The sequence below is a fragment of the Drosophila ficusphila genome, unplaced genomic scaffold (assembly GCF_018152265.1).
Source record: "Drosophila ficusphila isolate 14025-0441.05 unplaced genomic scaffold, ASM1815226v1 contig_414, whole genome shotgun sequence".
NCBI classification, from domain to species: domain Eukaryota; kingdom Metazoa; phylum Arthropoda; class Insecta; order Diptera; family Drosophilidae; genus Drosophila; species Drosophila ficusphila.
Window position 1 is genome coordinate 1,300,444 of NW_025064328.1, and position 18,323 is coordinate 1,318,766.

The 18,323-nt window shown below is 43.1% G+C and overlaps 3 protein-coding genes across 5 annotated transcripts; 2 read left to right on the plus strand and 1 right to left on the minus strand.

The window, feature by feature from the left end:
- Positions 1-191: 191 nt before the first annotated feature.
- Positions 192-2,440, plus strand: LOC108094912 (PIN2/TERF1-interacting telomerase inhibitor 1). Of its 2 annotated transcripts, XM_043208258.1 has the most exons (3): positions 193-379; positions 441-1,900; positions 2,043-2,188. In XM_043208258.1, the coding sequence occupies exons 1-3, from the start codon at positions 307-309 to the stop codon at positions 2,064-2,066; spliced, it is 1,557 nt and encodes a 518-aa protein (XP_043064193.1). In that variant the 5' UTR covers positions 193-306; the 3' UTR covers positions 2,067-2,188. The 2 variants fall into 2 exon arrangements, with proteins under 2 accessions (XP_017051247.2, XP_043064193.1); XM_017195758.2 differs by having other exon boundaries at positions 192-379; positions 441-2,440.
- LOC108094913 (DDB1- and CUL4-associated factor 11) lies at positions 2,283-4,762 on the minus strand. The gene is made up of 7 exons (XM_017195759.2): positions 4,497-4,762; positions 4,171-4,435; positions 3,958-4,104; positions 3,359-3,901; positions 3,142-3,297; positions 2,800-2,906; positions 2,283-2,737 (listed from the first exon to the last, which is right to left on the minus strand). The coding sequence occupies exons 1-7, from the start codon at positions 4,677-4,679 to the stop codon at positions 2,597-2,599; spliced, it is 1,542 nt and encodes a 513-aa protein (XP_017051248.1). The 5' UTR covers positions 4,680-4,762; the 3' UTR covers positions 2,283-2,596.
- An 881-nt stretch (positions 4,763-5,643) lies between these two features.
- On the plus strand, positions 5,644-18,315 carry LOC108094863 (hillarin). Of its 2 annotated transcripts, none has more exons than XM_017195683.1 (9): positions 5,644-5,785; positions 9,752-10,226; positions 11,438-11,579; positions 11,647-11,846; positions 15,399-16,393; positions 16,538-17,024; positions 17,197-17,310; positions 17,373-17,536; positions 17,612-18,315. In XM_017195683.1, exons 2-9 carry the CDS (start codon positions 10,038-10,040, stop codon positions 17,775-17,777), a joined length of 2,457 nt encoding a protein of 818 aa, XP_017051172.1. In that variant the 5' UTR covers positions 5,644-5,785; positions 9,752-10,037; the 3' UTR covers positions 17,778-18,315. The 2 variants fall into 2 exon arrangements, with proteins under 2 accessions (XP_017051172.1, XP_017051173.1); XM_017195684.1 differs by having other exon boundaries at positions 5,649-5,728.
- Positions 18,316-18,323: the final 8 nt, after the last annotated feature.

Consider the following 18,323-nt stretch of genomic DNA (forward strand, 5'->3'; position numbering starts at 1 on the left):
TTAAGCCATGACATCTGAAAAGCGCACGACAGCAATCAAATTGCATATACCAATTTTGATTGTTTTAAAATTTTGTTTTGAAATTTCCTTCTAGCTGTCTAAGGAGACACTGGTTGCGCATATCTAGAAGACTAATGCTCATCTCTATCCCATTCGCACAGCTGTTCCGACAATCGGAATCGATACATCTTGCTTCGATTCGATATATGATAGCACGTGTTGCAGCTGCCGTTGTACGAATTAAGAATTGGCTTCATTTTTAAATTAGTTTCCAATAATAGAGTCGAATAGATTGTTTTTATAAACATGGCTATGCTGGCGGAACCACGACGCCGCAAGCGATACAATTTGTGTCCACGCGGCAAGGCGCTTTACGAAGGTGAACATATTAAATTCAAATAATATTCAAACACATGAAACCTTCAAAAAATAATTTACAGATGAAAACCGTTTTGGCACAAAAATGCTGGAGAAGATGGGCTGGACAAAGGGCAATGGTTTGGGCGCCAAGCAGGATGGCGAAAAGGATTTCGTTCGCATTCGATTTAAGAACGACGCCGAAGGTTTGGGATTCGAAGCAAGGGATGATCAGTGGACAACTCACGAGGAAGGTTTCAATGGTCTTCTCAAATCACTGAATGGCGAAGATAACGAGGCTAATGGCAAAGAATCTGAACCCGAAGAGGAAGCTAGACCCATGGGCTTTGGGTTTAAGGCTGAAGATCCGGAGGAGCCGTCCAAAAAGAAACTAAAGCAGAACATTAGTGGTATGTCGCTGGAGGAGAAATCGAAACAAAGCAGGGCCCGCGTGCACTACAAAAAGTTTACACGCGGGAAGGACTTGTCCCAGTACAGCGAAAAGGATTTGGCCAACATATTTGGCAAAAAGGCCACAGACGATATAGAAGCACCAGCACCCGTAGAGGTTGAACAGCCCAAGGAAGAAAAAGAGTTGGATCCCAATTTTGCTGGAGTGCAAACCGTTAGCACGGGACTTTCGGTCAGCGATTATTTTAAGCAAAAAATGGAGGCGATGAAAAACAGGCTCAAGAATGGCACTGAAAGCGCCAAAAAAGATGTTCCGGATGAATCACAGCCCAAGGTAAACGGAAATGAACTAGAGGAGAACTCAGCATGGAATGATCAAGAGCCCAGCAAAAAAAAGAAAAAAAAGAAGGACAAGGAACGAGCAGTCGAGCCAACAACTTTTGAGGAAGATATTGACCAGAACAATTTAAAACTAAAGAAAAAAAAGAAATCTAAACGCCCATCCGAGGATGAATCTGAGCAATCCCAGAACCTATGCGATGATGAAAAACCAAGTGAAAATCAAGAAACCAACCCGCCAAAAAAAAAGAAAAAGAAGAAGGACAAGCAGGAAGAACAAATTAAGGAACCAACAAAAAAGGGAAATTCAAAGAAAAAGGAAAAAACTGAAAAGGATTTAATAGAAACCATAGAAATAATTGAAGAACCTGTTAAAACGAAGAAGAAAAAGTCTAAGAAAAGTGAGTTGAATGATTCGGAAATAATCATTATTGATGATGACACACCCACGGCTGACGTATGCGAAAACTTAGATGAAACTGCAACTAAAAAAAAGCGTAAATCTCACAAAAGTGAACCAACCAACGAAAAGCCAGAAAACACAGCCGAAATAACAGAAGAAGACTCCACAAAAAAGAAAAATAAGTCAAAAAAAAGTATTAAAGCCGAAGAAATCGAACCAATAGAGCCAATACCCCAATCCGTACCCGAAAGTACCGATAAAACCTCGAAGAAGAAAAAGAAATCATTCACTTCCGCGCCCGATCCCAAACTAGAAATTCCTGCGCTCGCTACCGCTGTGGATACGGCGGTCAAAAAGATTAATGACACAGGAAGGAAGCACAAGGACGACGTAAGTGCTGCCAGTGAAATCTCCAGCGATAAAAGCGATCAGTCAGACGATGAAGATCTGCCTAAAGACCTCTTATCTACGGAAGAGATCAAAGAAAAACTAAAGTCATACAATACTTTTGCAATTTCTCAATTTTGTGCAGACAAATTCCCATTGTTCGACATGAAGGCGTTCAAGGGGTCGTCGCTATCCGAAATCGTAGGCTACGGGATCAGCGAGAACATCGAGCTAGAGGTGGTAGACAATCCGCAGGACGAAAGGCGTATTCTAGACCTTTGGAACAATAAATCCCTTTGGGGAAATCAAGAAAACTAAGAAGAACATACGATATCCGAGGAAAGTGGCACGTTCAACTGTTCGGGCGGTTAAGAAAAGAGTTGCGTTTCAAGGAATTTAGTTCGAGCAAACGAAATATAATTCAACGTGATTCTTGTATGATTGTTTTGTACATAAACAACTTAAGTAGGTAGTTTGTAAGCTTCTGGGTTTACATTTTAATCTGTAACAAGTTAATTAATTAAACTGAACTATACATTTCAAGCTGTGACATATTCTTCAGTCTTATTCATAGAACCAAAATGCGGCCCGACTGCGGTGAATATTTTCCCCTTGTCCGCGCATGCGTTTATGAATGAATGTAACGAAATGTAATATCAATGGGGGTCTTACTAGGTACAAAATACGCCAACATTAAAACTAGTCTGGTGTCACGTTGCGATTAGCCAGGCGGCGGGACCGTCGCAGAGGCCTCTTATCCAAGTCCGAGCTGTGGGCCCGCTTGAACGGAGGATTGGCGTTGCTGCGGCTATAGGTGTTCAAATGAACATGGGTATCCCACTGCAAACAAACAATACAGTTGTCATAAAAGCTTATTTAAGAATGAGAATTTTCCAGCTTACAGAACCAGACACAATTTCAGAGCGCTCTGGATGCCAGTCCAGGTCTCTTATCACATTCCTATGTCCTTCAATAGCCTCTTTGATCTTTCCAGTAAGCACATCATAAACTACAACAAAGAAGTCGAAAATATGTTAGTTGTAAGTTGTTGGAAAGTAAATTCTTAAGAATTGCATGCACAGAAAGTTATCTAAAAAAAACATTTCGAAAGAGAAATCTGCTATCTAAGAATAGCTGACGAAAAATGTGGAAGGAGAATTGAGTTGAAGATAAACAAAAATATATTCAGTTGACCTTAAAAGCGGAAAACAAAGAAATACTGAAATTTATATTTAAACACTCACTTATAATACGACCAGTGGCACAGCCAGTGTATATGAATCGCTGTCCTGTTTGCTCCTGGGGCGAAAACTTGGCCCGTAGCAGGGTTTTACTAACTCGGTGTCCGCGGAAGGTCATTATACTGGTGTCCCCTTCCAGTGCCTTGTGGGGATTGTAAACTGCAATGATAAAGATTGTCAAATAGGGGGATATACAACATTATTAACCGACAAAGCTTACATTCGCGCGGAACGCGATTCCACCGATAGTCCCACACTGTGAGATCCATTTGCCGCTGTCTCGCACGACTGCGATTTCGCAAATTGCTAGGCTGCCTCATGTCCCAGAGTTTGATGCTTTGGTCTTTGGAGTTGGACAGCACGTGGTAGCCATCGTTACGGGAGTCGATATAGGTGACACCGTCGTAGTGGCCAATAAAGGAAGCCACCGATTTGGACAACTCTCGCGACCGGAACGAGGTGCGCAGGTCGTACACCTTAAGCAAGCCGTCATCGCAGCCAGCGATTATCACATTTGGGTCCTTGTCGTGCACGTAGCACACTGAGTTTACATCGGTGCCCGGAGTGCGGTGGGTGCGCAAGATTTGTGTGGTTCGTGTGCGTATGTCGGTCACCAAGACCATGGCATCGTTGCTACCCCCGATGATCTTGTCGCCCAATGGTGAGTAGCGCAATGAGAAGATGGCTAACCGGTGGTTTGGCAGTCCATTAACATCGACCCACTGACAGTCGTCTTCGCCCCCATTTACGGGCATGATAAAAACTGAAGGATACAACAATATTTAAAAATGCTAGTTTTTAGGGGGAGTAGCCACTCACATGACCGAGACCAGGTGCTGTAGGCAAAGTGTTGACCATTGGGGCTAAAATCAGCATCGATGATACTCCATTCAACGTCACGGGCACGAATGCGATTCAGCAGATGATAGGTGCCCTTAGCGCCGTCGTAGATACGGACAAAGCCATCTGGAAGGGGAAGTAAACAAGTTTCGAAATGACGAAACGCAAAGCTTCAACTGAAAAAATGCTGACCTTGGCAGGCGGTCAGCAACTTGCTGCCTGTGCGATTGAATTTGGTCACAAAGACTTTCGAGTCCAGCGACATGAGACGCGTAGTCTTCCTATTTGGTATGTATTGATTGGAAATGTAGCGCTGTTGGTTTTTAGAAAATGAGGAGCTGTGTGGCGAGGCTATCCCATTTTCTCGCTGCTGAAGGGCACGCACCAAACTCCACCGATCATCCGGATTGCTGACGACTCCGCTAGACGCCTGTATCTCCTTGTACATATCAGTGCCCTAAGAGATGGATTTATTTACTTACTATCGTTATCTTTCATGATTAGTATTTCATGATTACCTGAAATTTCGCCAGATCGGGCTTCGAGCGAATTACTGGCAGCTCATGGGCGCAGTAGTCAGTGCGCAATTCCATGTCCATGGCATTAACGGTAAAGTTAATCACATTAAACCCCAGCTCGTTGTCAGAGGATTCGTAGTCGTCGTCATCACCATTTAACCTAATCCCCATTTGATTCCCCATCACTTTCTGCGTTTTCCCTTTTTTTGTTATTAAATTCTCAGTTGTTGAAGATAGTAGGGCCGCAGGACAAAATAAGCAAAATACTGCCGTCACGCAAAAGTTTGAAAGTTCATTAACTATCGATATATTGCCTTATCGATAAGACAGCAGTGTTGGGCAGCGGATCTAGGTTTACAAAATTTGGTTTAACTTAACGAGCTAAACCTGGTAGGCTTGCTAAAACATGTTTTAAAAAATGTTTCAAGATTTTGTATTATATTAATTTGAAAATCGCAACTGTTTATTTTGTCTTATTTTTTAAACTCATTAGAGTAGTAATATCTAACTATAAAATATAAATAACAATATTAAAAACGAGTCTCACATATCATTGATATCCAAACGTACAAATGCGTTTAGAAAAAAAAGGGGTGTAGTTCCTATGGTGAGTATAGATCACCCCAAGAGATCATGGTGGTGTTACCAAACTAAGGACGCGATATCGATAAAAGTGTTTGAGAGCTTTTCGGAGCTATGCAGCAACTTTTTCCCTGCCAAGTTTAAGCTCGGCTCAGAGCGGATTCCGCGAATAACAAACATTAACCCTATTGTGCGAAGAAAAAAACTTGTTGCAGTTATTGCAGCAAGACCGTGTAAGGCCGAAAATGTATTAATGCGCCAGAACTTTTTGCAAGCTATATAATATGGCAGATAACTCTGGGATGCTGGTATCCCGAAGAAATTAAAAATTATGTAAAAAAAACCACTTATTGTAACAGGACAGACCACTTCCAGTCCCATGCACCGCGTAAGGGTTAGACAGCACATTATATTGCTGTTTCTTTCACACTTATTCAAAAACACCCTTTCACTCGCACTTATTGTAAGTGTTTTTAACGGTCTAGCGGGTCCGACGAGACTACCTGGTACTTATTCTACCATGTTCCCCACCAAGTTAAAGCTCGGGTCGGAGCGGATTCCGCGAATAGCGACTAGTCTCAAAACGATCGTCGGCCAAATCACTCGAACAAACGGAAAAAGCGGGCGGTCTGCTCCAATCTTGTGCTTGTGTGAGTGAACGCGCCCGTGTGTGTGCCGTGCTGCCTGCGTGCATGTGTCTGTGTTTGGTAATGAAATTTTGTTACATTCAACAATAAATACGAAACCTGCTGGCCAAAGAGACTTATGGACCCATGAGAAATGCCGAAAATGTGATAAAACCAAGGCGCAGAATCGGAATTCCAAAGACGGACCTTGCGAACTGAACAATCTGCTCTCCCCTTTTTTTGTGTGTATATGTGCTTGGATCTCGTTGGGGCTATCTCGATGTGTGTGTGTTGGTGTGTGTGCCTGCGTGTGTGTAAAATGTATGATAAATACTTTTGCACAAAGCGCGCCCCTTTGCAGCCAGAAGAAAGTTGTTTAGCATACATATGCGTAAAAGTAATAGAAATAGCGAAAGAAGTGTGTCAAGAAAAAGGGCCCAGAACAACTGCAACCACAACAACAACAACAATGCTCCTTCAAACATCGCGTGTGTATAATCAAGGCGAAAATAACAAAAATAATAGCGAAGCGATGCTGGGGGAATAATTTACTAAAAAACTGGAACGAACGACGCTGCGGCAGACACAAACAAAAAAAGTGAAAGATTGCAAGCTGACGTTTTGAAGCTGCGACTGCGTCACGGCATAAACACACACAGATACTCACACACATACAGAGGCGGAGGCGGGGGGTGGGTGGCATTGCAGGGAGAGGGTTTAGAAGACACCACCTGTCATGGGCGCTGGTTGCACCCCCACTCCCTTCCGAGTGCCGCGTGTATGTGTTTTCCAAATTACTGGGGCTGCCTCATAAATAATTTTCGGTGTTTGTGCTTCTAATTTATTGCTAGCGAAATGGGCGATTTCTAAAAGCATTCATTGTTCCACTTAATTAGAAACTCTGCAGTTGGCATAAAAAAGCAAGTACTTGCCTGATCTCGAATTTGCCGAAGTAATTCTCACACATTCCAAACACAGTCGCACATCTCTGATTAGAATATCTGAGGTAAATTTTGAAGGTTCAACACAAAGGCAAACAAATTACTCCTATAATTAAGCAACGATTCTATATGAAAGGGTTTTAATTTGTTTAAGGCTTCGTTTAATTAGTCGCTTACAAATTTCACTATTTTTAAATAATAAAATTCTTAATTAATCATAGTTAGCCAGTTTTGTTAACCATTTATCGAGTATACCCTTAACTTGATATTAGACTTTGTTTATATGTAATCAAATTTGCTTGCTTTAAACTGGAAATTGCTTGGTTCGGCTCGTTAGTTTTTTTCACTGTAACGTTTTGAGTGATACCTAGTATTTTTCCTCATATCGCTCTGCAGTCACCTAAAGTGACGCAATCATTTGCATTTTATTTTAATTCCTATGATTGTTTCACTGCCTGGCTGAATAACCAGTTGGTGTTTGTCGTGTTGTTTCGGCTTCGCTGTTGTTTCTTTGCATTTATCAAAACTTCGTATCTGGCTTTAATGTGATTAGCTGTGGCAATTATGCCAATTCAAGTTCATTATATTGTTGTTTGCTGCAGCAGTTTACTGTTATTATTGGCATTTATTTAAGGGGAGGTTCTTCTCTTTTTTTTCGAAAATTAAGCAAACTTTAAGAATTAATTGCGGAAAAATGAAAAGACATACAAACTTAAGCTTTTGAACTTTTGATTCGTTGTTTATTAACGATTAAAAAAAAAATTCAATATTCAGGAAATTCAAAATGGCGGCTTCAAAATGGCGGATCTCGTAGACCTCTATTTTTCTGCTTTGTCGAGTGTCGGGCCGCTGGTAGTGAACCGAAATTAAAAATGTAAATTATTTATTAAAATTGATGGAATTTCCTATGCCTTATACCTAACTAGAATCAATTTTGGTAAAAATAAACCAATTTTATGGACATTTAAAAAAAATTGACTTTTTTTTTTTACTTCGATCTCGTTTAAAAATTATAAATAAACAATTTTTTATGCCAATTTTAGGTATAAGGCATACAAAAAAGTATATACTTTCAAAAATTTTTTGAATGAAGGAAATCGGATCAATAGAACGACCCCTGTGCGCGACAAGAGGTTTGAAAACATGGTTCCGAGAAAAACGCGTTTAAAGTTTTTAGAGCGTACCACAGCGCATGTGACATGGGTATGTTTGACACGCTCGAGCTCAAGAAATACGCGTCGTATCGAAATATCCTTTGGCACGTATATTCTAAACATATGTAACTTTCATTTTATTAAAGAAAAAAAAATCGATTTTTTCAAAAAAAAAGAAAAGAACCTCCCCTTAATTGTCATTGTTAGCGTTTCGTTAAGCAATCGATGCGATAGAAACGACAAAACGAAAGACTTAGGCAACGAACTCGCTCAGCCAAATTGAACCGCGGCAGGCAAATGCTTCCGACTGCTTATCAATTTATTTAAATGTTTCGATTGCGAACAATTGCCCGTGTGCAGAGCAACTTTCGTTTTTGTGTCTGCTTCTCCTTTTGTCATTTTTATTTTTCTATAATTTATTCGCATGGCATTTCGTCCGCATTGATGTGGAAAAGAAACCAAAAGCTGGCACGGAACGGCGGCATGTGTGCGAAATTCTATGCGGCTTCTCGGGTTACCTCCACGGCACTCCGCTTCTTAGTCACACCCAAGTGGCCATGGTGGCATGATGGCAGGATTGAGTGATGGGCTGATGGGTGATGTAAGTCGCACGAGGCGTTTTGTCAAAGCCGCCCCACGCTAATTTGCCCACTTCGCGAGGGTCTTCCCAACGGTCTCTGTCCATGTCCATGTCCATTACAATTATTATTACACGCTAATTATGTCAAAAGCAAAGCGTAATTGGTCCATTCAATCACACCGATTGTGATCGCATCAAGAGATCAAACTGCCATTTGTGTCGCCTTCGTGGGCGTTTCCATTCATGGAACGCGAACTGTTGATTGATATTCCAATTGATGCGGGGGCTGTCCGAAAAGCTGGATTGGATTATTGACAGCTTACTCATCGGCCGAGTATAGGGTCTTTTAGGGCCCGATTACCCACCTCGATTCACACATCAATTTGTTGTTGCCACACATTCGCTTTGGTCGATCAAAGCCAGACCTCAAAAGCGGAACAAATTTTAATTCACAACCAATCAAAATAATTTGGTGTTACAAAATCTTTTAGCGGCCTTCGCCGCATTTGCATTTTCCCATTTCCACTGCTTACGATTTTCCATTAGTGCTGCAGCTGCGGCTGCGGCGGGCATGCAATCCGCAGATCAGCAACCTTCGATGCCGCAACTGGCGCTAATCATAAGGCCTTGCCACCCCCCAAACCACCCACCCGTCGCCAGACTTGCCGTTCATTAAACTTGGAAAGAAAGCAAAACGATGACGATGACTTCCAGCTCGACTTTTACGGCGGGTTTTGGCTTTTGTCTGCGCAACTGAGCCGCATTTGTTTTAATTTTGGTCAAAGCAACAGCCGCCGCAATTGCAACAGTAACAACAACCACAATGCCTTCAATTGAACGCTAACATGCACTTGCTCGCACACACAATCTGCTTTTTTCCACTTCAATTTAATTGTTGAAACCGAACAAAAACCGAAAGGAAACCTGCCAGTAACAATCGCGTCAATTAATCAAATGGAAAATGCAACTTTAGTGCCGGTACCAGGCGGCAGTTGCACGTTGCACGAGCGAGTTGCAACAAAAGCGGCAACTCAAGTTCAATTGTGGCACGTTTGGGGCAATCTCAAGCTCAAATTCCCAGCGAGGTCAATGGCAAGGCGAACTGACATTGATCACTCGGCGCCGACCTCTTTGGGCCAAACGTCCAACTTTTGTCCACCGTGTCCAGTTAATTAAAATTCATTAATAATCCGCTCAGAGCCAAAATAAATGAAAGTTTTTGGCTTGGCCAGCCGCCTGCGCAGAAACTACATGTTTTGGGCCTCATTTGGTCTTGGCCGACACAAAATCGAAACGCAGCACAGCCTAAATAGGAAATTTCTATCTCCCACTCAGTCACTAATAATCGTTTTGGTCATTTTTCATCGGACAGCTTCTGCCAGCAGCCAGCAGCGGACGGATGACGAGGATGAGCGGATGATGCCAGCCGAAAGTGTCGCCGTCGCCATCGCCTCCAGAGAAGAACCAACAGAAAACTCGAAAAACTAGCAGAATACTCGTAAATTCCGCGCCAAGTGAAATTGAAAGACGAAAAGAAAAGTGACAAACTGAACAGGCTGCCGAAACCAGTCGGAAGCTGCCACAAAATCGAGGCATACAGAGCGAGGAGGAGGGATACATAGTAGACACACACACACACACACACACCGACACTTACTATGTATCGGCCAAATTTCTACGAGTCGACTTGCCTGCGCTGCAGCGAGACCGTCTATCAGGTGGATCGTGTGGGGCCGCTCAAGGATTTCACATTCTTCCATTCCGGTTGCTTCAAATGCGTACACTGCGGCACAAAGCTGACGCTCAAGACGTATTTCAATAATCAGCACAAGCAGGATGACAAAGAGGTAAGTGCCACCACACACTCACACATGCAAGCGAACCGCAGACAAGAGTGACTGCGACGGGGCGACTGAAAACGAAAGACTTAAGCGACAAACGCGTCAGGCTAAATATTTGCACAGCTGCCAGATGCAAAAATGCAATTCGAACGACACTTTTTGTATGCCTATGCATAATAATAAATAACTTCGTTATTGCACTTTGCCGAGGCGCAAATGTGTGTCAGTGCGGTCTGTCATTCATATGCAATATAAACCTATAGACTTAGTTGTATCGTATGTACATGCATGTACAGTGCGTTTCGCAGCTATATGGCTGCGGTAAGTGGGAAATTCGTGGGAACCTTTTCTGGCATCGAATTAGATAAGGAAAATAGTTATGTAGTTATAAAAGTATTTAATTTCAATATTTACAAATTGATATTGGTAAGCTTCATTGGTTAAATCCAATAAAATGTTAATTTTATCGATTAAAAAAAAGGGTGGATATACGTATATAATAAATAAGGAAATTTACAACTAGTTAAGGTTATTATTATTGTTCCATTTTTCTAGTTTTTTTAAGCCCTGATAGTTTTGCGTGCTTAGGTCCTTCAATTGCCTTAATGGCCCAAAACGCACTGTTACCAAATCCGTGTTCGTGGTTGCATATGTCTATTGCCACCTGCTGTGTGTAGGTGAAGCGGTTAAAGTTGCATTTGCAAGCGACTGACTTTTGGGGTCTGCTCACGCACTCAACATGAAGCCCAATAAGGCTAATGGGGTATACCGATTTGATCGGTGGATATATACATACCTGAAATGATTCAGCTGAAAACGTCTTTACGTTTGTGGAAAATTTAATTGTACATAATTATCTCTGCCCATTTGTAAATCTCGAGAAAATAGATAAAAGAGTTAAGAAAGGGGTTTTCTTTTTAAGAAGTCAAGCGAAGAATGTGAAATAGATTATCTTTAAAGATTCATTTCGAAAGACGGCATTTGCTTTTATTTTTTGTTCTTTTTGACCATTGAAATAAGGGTTGAGTCCTAAAAAAGATGAAATGGAATTATGTAGAAAATGTTTGATTGTTACAATTTTGTAGAACCCAGGAAAATTCGGTGTTTCTAGTCATAAAATTGTTGGGAGGTACAACTTTTTTTTGGTTCACGAAAGATAAGCTAAAGATTAAACCATTATAACCAACTAATAATCTTAAACACCACACATATTGTAGGTCTACTGCAGTTCACATGTACCAAAGAGCGGACCCGGCCACTTCGACCAGACCTCTGTGGGCATTCGTCAGGCCCTGAATGCGCCGCGCACCAATAAATTCGTGAACGAGCAGATTCGGGGTTCGCGCAGCGAGATCGATGGTCAGTATGGGGGCTGTTGTGGATTTGTAAGTTGGCTAACCACTCGACTTTCGCGGGACTTCTGCAGGTGGCCCACTGGGCGGCTCTCGGCAGTCGACGCCGAACGGCTATGGAGGTCGGGAGATCAGCTCGCCGTCGCAGAATGAATCCGACTACAAGTATGGCCGGTTCGATGCCAGTGCCCTGCACATTGCCCACGCCCTCAAGCAAACGGAGATCCAGAAGGCCTACAACAAGGCGCGCGAGAAGCCCATTGATTTCTACCTGGTAAGCAATGACCGATTACATATCAGAATAAGCATACACTCATAAGAATATATCCATAAACGGAATGGGATGGGATCCATCCGCGCTGAGATGCGGAGCCAAGTGGCCGCAAATTAAGAGAATATTCAGTGCAGAACATCTAATGAAATTTTAAGTGGCTAGCGGGGCCAACTGGTCAAGTGTGTATCTCCCATTCTCTTCGAGCTCCACCGATTGTGCAATGTTCCTGGGCTCATTGTCGAGAGCTTAATTAATGCACTGCCAGCCATGATTATGTGGGCTACTGTGCTATTTACACCCGACTGTGTGTTGTGGCTTCTGGTTGTGGGGTTGCTCAAGTGTCCGAGTCTTGAGACTGCAGATACAGTTTTCCCGGCACTTTTAAACAAAACAAAACTGACTTTAAAAGTAATTAGTAATAATGGAATGGTTTGGTTCAAATATATTTTGTTGTATCTGTTAAGATTACAGAGCTGTCATCTTAATTTCCTTTATCTTGAATAAGTAGATTTCTGCAAGGCGATTTTCAAAGAAACAAATTGGCTTAAATATTTTAACTGCCACAAAACCTGTACCACTTATAGTTTTTGGTACACTTTCAAGTGGTTTCAAAAACAGTCGAAATCGGCTTGCAAATTTAAGACTCCAGGTTAATGCAGATAAATGTGATACCCAAATTGATCTAGTTAGTGGAAAACGCCGTGCGATTCGCCTAGTTGATGGGATGATCTCCCGGCCAGATTATAATTTATTAGCCCGACTGGTTGGCCAAAAGCTGCTTGCGTTTTATCGGTGCTCGCATCTTTATCCATGACTTGGCACTTGCCTCGACTGGAATGGTAATCTCCGCCCGATGCTTGGGTGAAAGCATTATAATCGCATTTTACGTAAAAAACGAAATTCAAATCGCACACGTATGTACGTTTTGCTTTTCTTTGACTTTGACTCACACTCGCTTTGCCTGCGATTGCAAATGCCGAAAACGGATTTTTCTTTCACTTTCGAGAATGCCACACGCGACTGACCAGCACACCAGCACCACTGACACCGTCGGCTTTTCCAGCACCACCATCAGCACCACCGCGGGCAGAGACAACAGCAAATATTTTTATTGCAACGCTCAATTTAACAAATTTCGAACAGGTGTCTGATGGCCCACACCGCAAGACAGCTAACAAGAAAAATATGTGAAAAACTGCATGCATGCGATCATTAAAAATTGTACATGTTTTACAACCGCTCGCACACCAACCGCACACCATCGCCCTCACTCGCTGGGTTGGGCTGGCTATTTCGGCAGTATAGATTTCCAGATACCACTGCACTCGAATAAAACCGCGAAAAGTGTCACTCCTAAATCATAATATTTGAAAACCTGTAACTATTAGCTTCATTTCAAACAGATATTTAAATTTTTATAGATTTTTGATGACAATATTGATTTACGTCTTTCGTGAAAAAGGTGTTTTAGAAAGTATAATAACAAAATTTGTTGTCAGCAAAATCTACAAACTAAATAGATAAGGACTTATGACCTTCTTACAAACCCTTTATTCCTAAAATTCCTAACAGCATCCCAAAGTTCTTATCCATCAGATAATTTACCTTTCATCTATTAATAGATAAACCAGTATTACTCCTTTTTTTTTTCTAGATAGACAAGGTATTTATTTTGTTTATAATTAGCATATAGTTTTCTGGTGCTATCAGAGTAAACTCGACTGTTCAGTAGCCACTGCAACGGCACAGTCAGGGGCAAGACATTGGCGCCACCGTCACAGTTGCCGGCAGCGTCACTTGTTTTTCCGGCTGCTCTGCTGCCTTTTGCTAAATCTAAATTATGCGCGGCACAGTGAAAGTGGCGGCAGCAGCTTTTTGTTTGATTAGTGGAGAGTGGAGAGTGGAGAGCGATATCGCTGGCGGAGCTGGAGCTCCAGCTCTCCCGATCTGCGGAGCCGCTCCTCTTTGGCTGCCCTTATGTAATGCACGCGTTTTTAAACGCCATGTAATCGCCGTGTAATTTGGCGCGGCAATTCCATATAAAACTCTCACGCAGCCGCAAACGCAGACACTTCCTCATAGCTGAAAAGCTTTTTGCCAATTTACAATTTATATGCCACTGTTTTGGTCTCTGTTTTGGTTACTTTGGTGGTATTTCTTTTTAGTTTTTGGTCGGTGGCCGCGCTTGCGCAATAATTAATTTCAACATTTTTGGACTTTCGTTTTCGTTTGGCTCCGATTTGATTTCTTGTCTGTCTATATGTTTCGCTCTTTTCGCCATTGTCACCGTGGGCGTCGCATAACTGTTTGCTTTTTTGCTCCGGCTTTATGGTCATATTTAAAATCCGCTCAAAAACGCTCACGCAATTCCGGCGTCATCGCTTTTGACCATTGTCACCGGCCTTTGAACCATTTAGTCTCAGGTGTTTCAATTTCTGTTTTGTTTCTGCTACTTGTTACTTTATTTGTGGCTTTGTTTTATAGTTATTGTTTGAACTTGACATTGAATTTTTGGCTTTAATTACACATTGTTATTGTGTTGCATGGCGCTAAATGCTTTTTGAGTGATACATATTCCTATGCGGAAGTCATAGCTTCGAAATAGCCATTCACAATAGCAACAGTTGGTCGAAAACTAGAGGAAATTAAGTGCAGCTTGCAGATCGGTAATTAAATGTGCTAGCATTGAGAATCAGTATGACTCAGATGATGACTGACTATCAGTGGGTAGATTAACGGTCGCCCAAACCTTCCATTACCATAATAAACACTCACAGTTGGGGTCGAATTAATAGCTGCAATCCAGTAACAAGTTAATTTAATGGCTCTCCTAATGACTAGAATGTTTTCTTCCAAGTTTCTGCTAAAAATATTTTGATTTGCATTTACTGCTCAAAGTGTTAATTACCTGTTTTTAATTGCTATTAAATGGAAATAATTTACAAATGTATTTTGAAGTTATTTATACAGAATGATCTTATTTTGATTTTATAATAAAATCATTAGCAAACTTTTAGAAATGATATTTTGCCATCTTAAAATCTCATTTGTGCTTTAGAAGTTTTAAGCGTAGAAATGGTAAAGTTAGATTTATTATACCATATTTCAAAACCATAATCTTTAATTGGATAAAAAACGGGTAGGTAGGTAATGTAGCTTCTGGACTTCTGGTATTTTTCGCTGTAATATGATGCTTGGGTAAACTGCCAGTTGGACGGACGCACCTGCAATTATCGATCCAAAGAGCTGCAATTATCAATAGACGCACGCAATGCGTAGTGCCTAAGATGAGCGGGAGGAATAATGGGGAGTTGGCAGAGTCGTAAAAGATGCAACTGCAGCCCGAGTCGGGGGCCTAATGTCAGACATTGAGCCGGGCTTGTGGCAGCTCAGGCGTGGCATTATAATTAGCCAAGTTAACAAACCAAGCATTGCAAAAACAACAAATCGCTCGCAATGCAATCAACGAAACTGCTGCAGCTTTCTCCTAAAAACCAAATAAAAAAACATCAACATACTCTCTAAATATATTTTTACCTGCAATTCTTCTAGGCTCGCGAGGAGCAAGCTCACCTGGAGATGAAGCACCGCAAGGAGGAGGACGATCTGTACCGGAAGTTCGCCAGCAAGCGGGCCGAAGAGGATCGCAAGATCCAGGACGAGTTCCAGGATGAGTGGGAGCGCGAGCTGCAGCGGCTGACCCACAAGTTCGAGAAGGAGCTGGCCACCTCACGTCGCAGCCGGGACGAGGCGAACATCCTGACGTTGCGCCACGAGCAGCAGAAGGAGGACCTCGAGAAGAACATGACGCTGCGGCGCAGCAAGAAGAAGGAGAGCATCACACGCAAGATGCTCGAGCACGAGCGGTACGAGACCGCCGCCCTGGTGGATCGCCAGTCCAGCGAAATGCTGGAGCTGATCAGCGCCCGCCGATCGGAGTACATGCAGAGCGAGAGCATCTTCCTGGACGACGAGTTCAGCGAGGGTGCCGTGCCCATCGAGTATCCGCTGAATGCCCCGATTCCCGCTCCGCCGGCGGTCAGCAAGTTCCAGATCTACACCGATCCCGTGGAGTTCGAGGACGTCGATCGCATCGCCATCTCGGTGGCCCAGGAGGACCAAAAGACTTTCACCGACCTCGTCCGCCAGTTGGTTGGACGCTGCACCACGGACATCGAGAAGGCCCGCACGATCTTCCGCTGGATCACGGTGAAGAACCTGAACGCCATGCACTTCGACGACGACTTGCGGGGCGACACGCCCATGGGTCTGCTGCGTGGCATCAAGTATGGAACAGAGAGCTACCACGTCCTGTTTAAGCGACTCTGCAGCTACGCTGGTCTCCACTGCGTGGTCATCAAGGGTTATTCCAAGAGCGCTGGCTACCAGCCGGGTGTCAAGTTCCAGGACTCCCGGTTCCGCAACTCCTGGAATGCAGTCTACGTTGCAGGCGCCTGGCGCTTCGTTCAGTGCAATTGGGGCGCCCGACACCTGGTCAACGCCAAGGAGGCGCCCAAACAGGGACGTGGTAAGAACGACAGTCTGCGGTGAGTGAATCCACTTAAAGAATGGGTATGGTTGAGTTATAGTTTCTAAAAGTACCATTCATATGTTTTCTCTGGTTTCCTACTTTAATAGAATCATTTTAAATTCTAAGACCATATTTAATTTAATAATTTAATTCTTTGCAGTTACGAATACGATGATCACTACTTCCTCACGGATCCACGCGAGTTCATCTACGAGTTCTATCCGCTGCAGGAGGAATGGCAGTTGCTGAAACGTCCCATCACCCTGCGGGAATTCGAGAACCTTCCTTTCGTCCGTTCGCTTTTCTTCCGGTACGGACTTCACTTCGCGGACGAGGGCTACGGAGCAGTGGTGTTTACTGACGACACAGGAGCCGCCACCGTGCGCATTGCCATGCCAACGGATATGCAGAGCTGCCTGATCTTCCACTACAATCTCAAGTTTTATGACAGCGACGAGGAGCTATCCTACGATGGCGTCTCGCTGAAGCGATTCGTGATGCAGTCGGTCATTGGAAACATCGTTGCCTTCCGAGTACATGCTCCCTGCTCGGGCGCCTTTTTGCTGGACATCTTTGCCAATGCGGTCACGCCGCAGGAGTACCTAACCGGCGAGCCAATGAAGTTCAAGTCGGTGTGCAAGTTTAAGGTGGGTAAACTCTGTAGGGAAATAATTATATATCATTGGGGAAGTATTAAAATGTTCTTAGATTTAAAATTTATTTGAGATATTGGTTGCAAAAATGCTTTGCTAAGAGCTTTATTATTAAGGAGCACACCCGATTAGTCATCCAGCTATTAACCCGCTCCATTATTTCCAGATTTGCTGCGAGGAGCTGCAGACGGTGATGGTGCCCCTGCCGGACTGTGCGAGCGGCGAGTGGGGACCGACGAAGGCCACCCGCCTGTTCGGACTCATACCCATCACGCATCAGGTGGGTTTGATTGGTTATTTGGCTGGGTGATTTGATTCGAGTGGCCCGTCGTTTGCTTGCAGGATCCGCTTATCTTCGCCGGACGCAGCCTGGACCTGCAATTTCGCATGTCGCGTCCGCTGACAGATTTTATGGCCACGCTGCACAAGAATGGCATCGAGGAGAAGAAGCTGGCCAAGTATGTGACTCACAGCACGCTGGACGACATTGTCACGTTCATCATTAAGTGAGTGCACAGGGAAATGGAAAATTTAATGGCCGCCCATTCCAATCAACCTTTCCTTTCTCGTTTCCCACACAGCTTCCCCGAGGAGGGTCAGTACGGTCTGGACATATACACTCGTGAATTGGGCGCCCCTCAGCACCATCATCACCACAATAATAACAACTCCTCGTCCTCCTCCGGCGAGAAGCATTTGTTGACGCACTGTTGTAAATATTTAATCAACTCGTCCAAGCGGAATTAAGTCGGTTGAGCGGACGCTGGTATGGATTCCTCCTTTTCCAACGTGGCTGAAGAAGAAGGAGGCGCTCTACGCAAACACAAACGAAATGCAATATTAATTATAGTCTACACATAAGTGGAAGCCTAACAAACGTTTACCACATCACAAAATCCATTATGCAGGTGCTAAAAGAAACCCAGGCGGCAATCCAGCAAACTGGTCAATCACGGCTAAATCTGATCGCGACGAACGATGATAATCAACGACAATATTGCTCAACCACCAATTGGCAAGGCGGCATTCGGAACTTGTAAATACTCTAGACTCTAATCATTAGACCTAAAAGACGCCTAGTAATACCAACCCTAAAATCAGCTCTTAATTAATTTGTACATCTACTGAATAATGCTTAATAATTTATTACATAAACGCAACGTTGCCCCCTTATGCATGAACACTATATTATACATATATATATAAACATACGTCTTTGATTTAAAATGTTTAATGTTTTTTGTTTAAGCGTTCATAATGTGAATAAAACCTTATTATACAAATATCCCCCTC

Coding starts and splice junctions, on each gene's coding strand:
- LOC108094912 (XM_017195758.2), top strand. CDS start 307: ATGGCTATGCTGGCGGAACCACGACGCCGCAAGCGATACAATTTGTGT. Junction 380..440: donor CGGCAAGGCGCTTTACGAAG/GTGAACATATTA, acceptor AATAATTTACAG/ATGAAAACCGTTTTGGCACA.
- LOC108094913 (XM_017195759.2), bottom strand. CDS start 4,679: ATGGGGAATCAAATGGGGATTAGGTTAAATGGTGATGACGACGACTAC. Junction 3,298..3,358: donor GAATCGCGTTCCGCGCGAAT/GTAAGCTTTGTC, acceptor TTATCATTGCAG/TTTACAATCCCCACAAGGCA. Junction 2,738..2,799: donor CTGAAATTGTGTCTGGTTCT/GTAAGCTGGAAA, acceptor GTTTGTTTGCAG/TGGGATACCCATGTTCATTT.
- LOC108094863 (XM_017195683.1), top strand. CDS start 10,038: ATGTATCGGCCAAATTTCTACGAGTCGACTTGCCTGCGCTGCAGCGAG. Junction 17,025..17,196: donor AGTCGGTGTGCAAGTTTAAG/GTGGGTAAACTC, acceptor CATTATTTCCAG/ATTTGCTGCGAGGAGCTGCA. Junction 17,311..17,372: donor TCATACCCATCACGCATCAG/GTGGGTTTGATT, acceptor GTTTGCTTGCAG/GATCCGCTTATCTTCGCCGG.